The sequence below is a fragment of the Rhopilema esculentum genome, chromosome 1 (genome assembly GCF_057945365.1).
Source record: "Rhopilema esculentum isolate cy_ngs chromosome 1, ASM5794536v1, whole genome shotgun sequence".
NCBI lineage: Eukaryota > Metazoa > Cnidaria > Scyphozoa > Rhizostomeae > Rhizostomatidae > Rhopilema > Rhopilema esculentum.
Genome location: NC_142815.1, coordinates 3,057,095 through 3,064,654, shown reverse-complemented (window position 1 = coordinate 3,064,654; position 7,560 = coordinate 3,057,095). Strand labels below are relative to the sequence as shown.

Sequence of the window (7,560 nt, the reverse complement as noted above, 5' to 3'; positions counted from 1 at the left end):
CGTATAACTACAAAGCGATTAAAAACTTGTCCTTTTTTAGTTGCGTCCACTGAAACCACATAGTGAAACGAGCAAAAATTCATCAAAACAAGCCGGTCCTGTGTCCCCATTCGAATTTCTGTGAATTGCAGTCCTGGGTCAAGTGACCCGGGCAACTTTCCATTCGCCCACTCTTTTAGCAAGCGCAAATTGATATGTCTTTCATGTTTTCAACTCCGATCAGTTTCAAGTTCATGTCTTTGTGAGTGAATTTATTTCCCTGCCTAACGTATTCTTCAACAGTTCTCTTTGTGATAAATTCCCCATGACATCAACTGTCCAATTTTACTCAACCCCTGGCATTCATTCTTCCCACCTCTTGCTGCATTAACTCGCTCTCGTAAAAGGTCATAGGGCTAAAACTTGATCGTCTAGCAAACTGTAAAAATCAGCAAATTTGGTCTAGAGGCAAAGGTGGCAATGAGGACTTTGAAGTTTACTTTTGGATTGTTGACGACAAAATTAGATAGATGACCCTTGTCTGTAGCTATAGTTGCAATCTATAATGTCAATTTTTTAACAATATCAGCAAACGAAAGGGACAACAACATTTTCATCCATTGTTGTGGGAATCATTGTCATCTTGTGGGGCCAAATGCTATAGTTTAAACGGGAGGTGTCTGGATTGTAGTAGACTGTCTCGAAGTCTATTTCTCCTCCGCAGTTTAGATATACCCTCGCAGTAGTACGAATGCCTTACGGATTTAACATAAAATAGACTTTGGGAAAGTCTAGGATTGTAGCCACGATTTATAGAGGACAGAGAAAATTGGGTACTTTTCAAAGGCTTCTATGATACATTTGTAAGAACTGAACTGAAGATTAAGATAGGCATGCGGTTTGAGTACAGTTTGTAAGGGGACAAAGAAGTTTGGCACCTTCTATTAACTGTTAAAATGAACATCAACGCAGGCACACGATAAAGGTAAGGTTCTTGAGCAGATGAAGAGAATTGAGCACCTTGTAAAAGCTGTTTAAATAAACATTAGAGGAGGCACATCATAGAGGTAAAGTTCTTAAAGGTATTCGACACAGGTAAAATTGGCTTACGGCCACTTGACCCCCAGCGGCTGACCAATCAAATTGCGCACCGAGAAAAACATGAGAACAGTTTCCACTATTCTGCAAATCGGCGAAACCCTAGAGTGGTTTCACGTGAGTAGTTTCAAATTCCTTTCAAACGCTCGAGTTATTTTCGGATTCGCTGTACTTATGCATGTCAAATGCCTTTAAAGAGAAAGGGTAAATTGGGCCCCTTTAAAAGACTACTCCAATAAATTTCTTGGAGCTGAAATTGAGATCAAGGTAATGACATGAAACAAAGCTAGAGTGTTACTGAAGGCGATCTCTCAAGGTAGTTTCTTGTTTCTTATCCTTGTTGTGAAGAAACAAAACGGAGATTTAAACCTACAAATACCCTAGTCGTTGGATTACCTAAACTTGACAAGTAACACGTGAGAGGTTAGTGTGCATTGATTGGTTGACAGAAAGCTTATCAGGTTCTTCCTCTTTCCTATTGGTTAAACTTGGGTATATCATAATCCATACAATCAAATATCATTTGGATACATAATATGCCATATATATTCCATATTCCTTGGATACAGTAGCGTCTGTGTTGAAAATGGAAGAAAAGAACGCGGGCCTAAATTTTACTTCTCGACTATCGCAGCAAATCTCGGCGAAAGCAACAGAATACAGTTAGAGACAGCTCTCAAATTAGCAGATAAATCTTTTCAGCTTTTATACTAACAAACAAATACTTCACACAGAATTTCGTGGAAACTTTCGATATTTTAATCAAATTTATTTTGTTATTATGAATAATAACTATTATTTGTGCAAGATTTATTTTACTGACGTTTCTTTGCTTGTGTAACAGGCTCCGGCCTCGTACCAGAGCAACAACAAAACAGAAATGCGAGGCAGAGTAAAAATGTCCCAGCCGCAATGCCTATAGTTGAAGTTGATGGCAGCTTTCGTTCTTTAATTGACACCTAGGGTCAGAGGAACGTCAATCAGTGTTATATTGCAAGCATAAATAGAGAAAGAAGATAGTTGGAAATTAGGAAGCGCAAAAAGGGTGACAATGGAAACTTATGTAAAGCTTATTATATCTAGGCACGAAAATAATGAGAAATCCAACGTGTTTAGGCACCCAAGATTTTAACAGATTTTAGATCAGAATGATTTAAAAATCAGGGAGTCATTTGCATACATTTATCAATGACTGGTTTTGTGCATAACACATACTGAAACACTTCCTCCCGCCCCTTTCTCATTGCTTTCCACCTCCGGAGATCCAGAAACTCCTAGCGTATAGACTAGGAAATATTTAAAAGTCATAGGGTCACATATGTAGGCAAAAAAGTCTCCATTAACTGCAAATAGGCACTTTATCTCCGGATGACACATCAGGGGGGCACATACAGTCAAAAAGACCTCCATTAGCTGCAAACAGGCTCTTGGTCTCTCTAGTTAGGTGCACTCGCCCCTCCCCCTGCTCCCTGGATGCTCCTTCTATGTTCTAGCATTACCAGCTAGTGACATATGACATTTAAAGGTCTCTTCTGCTTAGGAAAAGGACCCATGTTAGTGCGTTCTTCCAATTTTAAATCAAGTCCTTTGAATTGCAACTTGGAGCAGAACATATAAAGCTAAAATTATAAGGTATGTATAACGCTGTGCCCGTACCATGATTTCTTGAGTTGTTTCTTCTAGCCAGATGTCACTATAGAAAGTGGTAAAACAAATTAAGACAATTTTATTAAGATAGATAGGGAGAATCTTCATTACTTATTAATTGAGTTACAATTTTTCAATTTCGATAGAACTGAGATGGAAGATCAAGGCAGGCACGATGTACGGCTGATGACTGTACGGCTGATGACTGTACAGCTGATGGCTGTACGGCTGATGGCTGTACGGCTGATGGCTGTACGGCTGATGGCTGTACGGCTGATGGCTGTACGGCTGATGGCTGTACGGCTGATGGCTGTACGGCTGATGGCTGTACGGCTGATGGCTGTACGGCTGATGGCTGTACGGCTGATGGCTGTACGGCTGATGGCTGTACGGCTGATGGCTGTACGGCTGATGGCTGTACGGCTGATGACTGATTGATGATTGATTGATCACTGATTGATGATGATCTACTGACGATTGACAGTGACTATGATAATGATTATGATGATGATTAACTGAGGACGATTAATGATTAATTGATATACGACTTACAAAGAACTGAGTGGTTTTGTCACAGCTTCTTTCCGTACATCTCTGTATCCACCCAATGCAAAATTCTCAAGTTTTGTCTGATCAATTGATCCCAGGTATGCGAACTGAAATCCATGACGGAAGCTAGCAAACGAAAGAAACCATTAAACAATTCATGTGCCTTAGGGGGGGGGGGGGTGTTATCCCTTCTGAACATCAGAATCAAATATCTGCATAAAATAAATTTAGGCTCTATCTTTGTTTACACGTGTTTTAAGTTAGGCCCTTTTTATGTGTGTTATGGTGGTGAAGATTGATGTATTCTAAAGTCCTATTTTGTTTCATGTCTGGCTTGTTACAGGGGGCGAGGACAATACCCTCCACTTTCTCCCTGAATAAAAGATTATAAAATTTCATATAGATTAACCTGTAGATATACATCTAAAGCAAATATTTTCTGTCATAAATTCAATTAAATCATTTGTAAAGCACGGTAACTTATTTAAACCACACATATGAAAAAAACTTATAAAATGATGGTCATAATAGGGAGGTGCCGTATTCAAGATTGGGGCCCTATCAAGTTTTTCCTTCAAGAACTGGGGCTTATTCAAGAGGAGGGGGCTTATTCAAGAGGAGGGGGCTTATTCAAGAGGAAAGGGCATATACAAGGGGTTGCAATTCACAGATTCATGGGACCAAATGTAACTGCCTGGGATTAACATACAGTAAATTTACAGACATGAAAAAATATATAAAAACTTACAAGTAGATAGATGGAAAAGTATTGATCTTGAAACGACGAAGAAGACCTTCGGGAAAATTTTTGAAAAATTACTTGATTTGAAAATTCAATGATTAAATGCCATTAAATAATTGGCCATTTTTTAATTCATAAAATAACGAAATAATTTAGTTTAGTTAGTAAGCTAGCTACTTAATTAGTTAATTACTCAGTTAGTTTGTTGGCTATTTATCTAGTTAGTGAGTTTTAAAAATAAGAAGTTTACAAACAAACCTTGATTCTTCTGAGCATCAATTAAAGCAACATTGAGTCTTGTACTTAATCTGAAGAGAAATATATTTCATTTTCAACTTTGTTGGGTTTCCATAATGAATAATTAAGCTCTTAGAATCTGAACAACAACTAACTTTAGAATACAAGATTCATCAGTACTTTATTAACCCTTTGAAATTATACTGTAAATACAGTGAGGAGGAAATTTTCTGTGTGCTTTTACGTTCTGTGAAAGGAACAAAATGGAAACCATAGTTTTAGAGGGATGTTATTGTATGCAAGCTTTTCTAGATCAGGTTGGGTGACCTCTATGGGTTGCTGATGGGATGAGAGATTTCTCTTGTGGGGATGGCTACCCTGTTGGTATTCTGGGGGCACTTTGCTCTGTTCCGTCATGGGCAGTCCTTTTAGTGAGCAAAATTATGCATGTGTGGCAAATCGCACATGTAAACAAATTTGTGCCTGCAATCGCACTTGTAAGAAAATTTGAAGTGCAAACCTGATAAAACCTGTTGCCCTTAGCAGCCATCTTTCAAAAGTTGTCGTCACTCTCCAAAATTACAAGAGCAAATAAAAATTGTTGCCAACAGCTACTTGCTTTCAGGGCACAATTAAGTTTTGACAAGAAATCAGTTATTATACTTAACATGCTAATGGCGACTTAGCTGAAAGACGAGCCACTAAGTTGAAAGGAGCATTCAGTCAAAAGCCAAAAATCACTTCCGAAAATTGGATAAATCATATTGTGGTCGAAAGTGGTAATCAAGTAACAAGGGAAAAGGATAATCATAAGACCACAGGAAATTGATGTTAACAGAAAACTGCAAAAACACCTGTTTGCATGTGTGATGAAAAGCACGCACAATTTAACTTGTGTGTGTGCAGGCGTGTGCAATCGCACGCACTAAACGAAAAGGATTGCATGAGCTTCTTTGGTTGTTGAGGAAAACTCCTGTATGTTTGATATGCTGTAAAAGCCTTTGCATCTCCACACTTAATTGAAAAGTTTTCAATTTTACATTTTCAAAACTCTATCAGCCAAAAAGTTGGGTTTCGTGAATATTACATTTTAAAACATACTACAGCAGTTGAGAATTGGGGGGGGGGGAGGGGTGGTTGGAGAGGCTCTCTCTTTGATTTGTTTAGCTGCTGAGGGAGCTCCTCCTTTAAGAATTTTACTACCTACTAGATTTGTGTTATTTAATATTGTATACCTTTATATTTAGTTATAATTATTGTACTTCTTAATTGTTGTAGCTGATTGTAGGCTTTATTGTAGGCTGATAGTAGGCTTTTAAGAATAGAGGGTGCTCTCTCCTCAATTAATTTAACTATTGAGAGAGCTCCTCCTTTAAAAAATTCCTTTACATACAATAATTTTATCCCTGGTTTTTTGTTCTTTATATTTTTCATTTTTGTATTTTAGTTGTAATTAATCTTTGAATTTATTATATGTAGTGGAATTTTTAAATGAACTGAACTGAACTGAATTGTAGGTAGTGGAATTTAAAAAATAAAATCAAAATGAAGTTTACATAAGAAAAATATCATTTTTCTCTTGCACGGTTAGCACATAAAAACAATACTTGGCAGAAGGTTCCTTTACCAATAAAATAAGATGAAAATATGAAAATTCACAAATTGAAACTTCACAAATACCTTTCAGTGAGTGAAGAAAACACATCCTTTGCTTCAGCACATTTTAAACAATCATCTCCATTTTTTGTACTGTTAAAAGTAATGGAAATACTCACGCAAAGTTTTCTTTAGAAAAAACAACTCATTAAAAAACTGTTTAGCATGCATAACTCTAGATCGTCAACGTACATAGTTACAGTTTTCACCACAGTTTTCTCAATTAATCTTTGTCTGGTGTACAATATTTACAGGTTTACTAATACTCATTTGTTCAGCGTACCTAAACAAATGCCCCTGTGGACCTTTGGTGTACAGTTTACAGTTAATGCACCCTGAACCATCGATTTATTGCTGTTTGTTCAAATACTTGGTCTGCAATGCAACTTTTTACCTCATTGGCATTCACACAAAAATGAGAAAATAACGGTTCACACCTACCAAGTAAGTAGCACACATTTGGAATGAAAATGACATATTTGAGACAGGAGGGGAGAAACAAAAGTGCAGAAATTACACGTAAACGTAAAATTGACAATCTCGGACACACTTACAGCAAAAAGGGTATTTTCTAAAAGTGGCATAGCTACCTTTAGTATTTGTTTTCATTAAATATGTGTGGTGTAGTGTGTGTACAAATGCGATGATGGATTTTTTGCAAGGAAACAAAACTTACAATAACACAAGCCAGTCTCCAGTTGTCGCTCCAGTTGATGCTTGGGTAAGGTGCTCAAAATTATCATCATCTAAAATGATTGTTTTCGTTTGTTCATCTTGTCCTGATGCTTGACAAAAGAGAAAAGCAACCACGAGAGAAAGGTACTGCACGGCCGCCATCTTTGTTTAGAATGAACGTGTTGCTGTCGTTGCATTATTTCCTTCGCAGCGACACGACCATTCCTAATGTTTGAAAGGAATTAGGGGTAACTTTTACTCCCGAGAGAGGGAGGAGGGGGTACGAAGAACAAATTAAATCTGCGTATAGGAAAATATATGGCACATGAAATTTTATTGAATTTTGTCACGGAGTAGAAAATCTAAGGGCTGCCCATTTTCCTCCTTCTCATTCAGTACACTGTTAATAAGGAAATATACTACATGTTGACAATTATTGGGGGCTCCAGTCCCCTCAGCCCTCTCTGTCCCTCTTGTTTTTGAGGGCCCTGCTAATTCAACCCTTTTTGTAGGCTGGGCTTTGCCAACACAAAGTTTTCAAAATACAATACTTTTTTCATTTTTCATTTAAAGATGATAATATTTTTACGTTGTTCTTATTTTTTAGCAAATCGTGCCTCAGTTTAGAATCTGCGCTTTGCTTTAAGACATTGATGTTTCAGTTTGTTTTTATGCCATCAGAAAATAGCAACTCTTTTTCAAGACCTCTATTGCCTGAACGAAAACAATTGAATACCGAAGTTTTTGTAAAAGGTTACTGCATTTTAAAGGCAATCTGTCACGACGTTGATTGATTATAAGAACAAAGGGATTTTTATTGTTCCCAGTCCCCTTTTAATTTATCGCATTATAAAAATATGGCGGAGCCCTGGAATCGTGTTTAGGCTATTGTTCCAGCTATTGTTCTCGTTAACCAATCCACAACGAGACAGATTGCCTTTAAGCTTGGTTAATATATCATAGAACCAAGACCAAAT

At 37.3% G+C, this 7,560-nt stretch overlaps 1 protein-coding gene across 1 annotated transcript; it reads right to left on the bottom strand.

Moving 5' to 3' along the window:
• Positions 1-1,737: 1,737 nt before the first annotated feature.
• LOC135690387 (thioredoxin domain-containing protein) lies at positions 1,738-6,779 on the bottom strand. Its single transcript, XM_065207936.2, has 7 exons — positions 6,585-6,779; positions 5,933-6,001; positions 4,274-4,323; positions 4,022-4,067; positions 3,277-3,399; positions 2,734-2,770; positions 1,738-2,036 (listed from the first exon to the last, which is right to left on the bottom strand). The coding sequence occupies exons 1-7, from the start codon at positions 6,743-6,745 to the stop codon at positions 1,893-1,895; spliced, it is 630 nt and encodes a 209-aa protein (XP_065064008.2). The 5' UTR covers positions 6,746-6,779; the 3' UTR covers positions 1,738-1,892.
• Positions 6,780-7,560: the final 781 nt, after the last annotated feature.

Excerpts from the sequence above, each read along its gene's own strand:
- LOC135690387 (XM_065207936.2), bottom strand. The coding sequence starts at position 6,745 with ATGGCGGCCGTGCAGTACCTTTCTCTCGTGGTTGCTTTTCTCTTTTGT. Across the intron at positions 3,400-4,021 it reads ACTTTTCCATCTATCTACTT|CTTCCGTCATGGATTTCAGT; the intron begins GTAAGTTTTTAT and ends TTCGTTTGCTAG. Across the intron at positions 2,037-2,733 it reads AAACAACTCAAGAAATCATG|GTGTCAATTAAAGAACGAAA; the intron begins GTACGGGCACAG and ends CTCTGACCCTAG.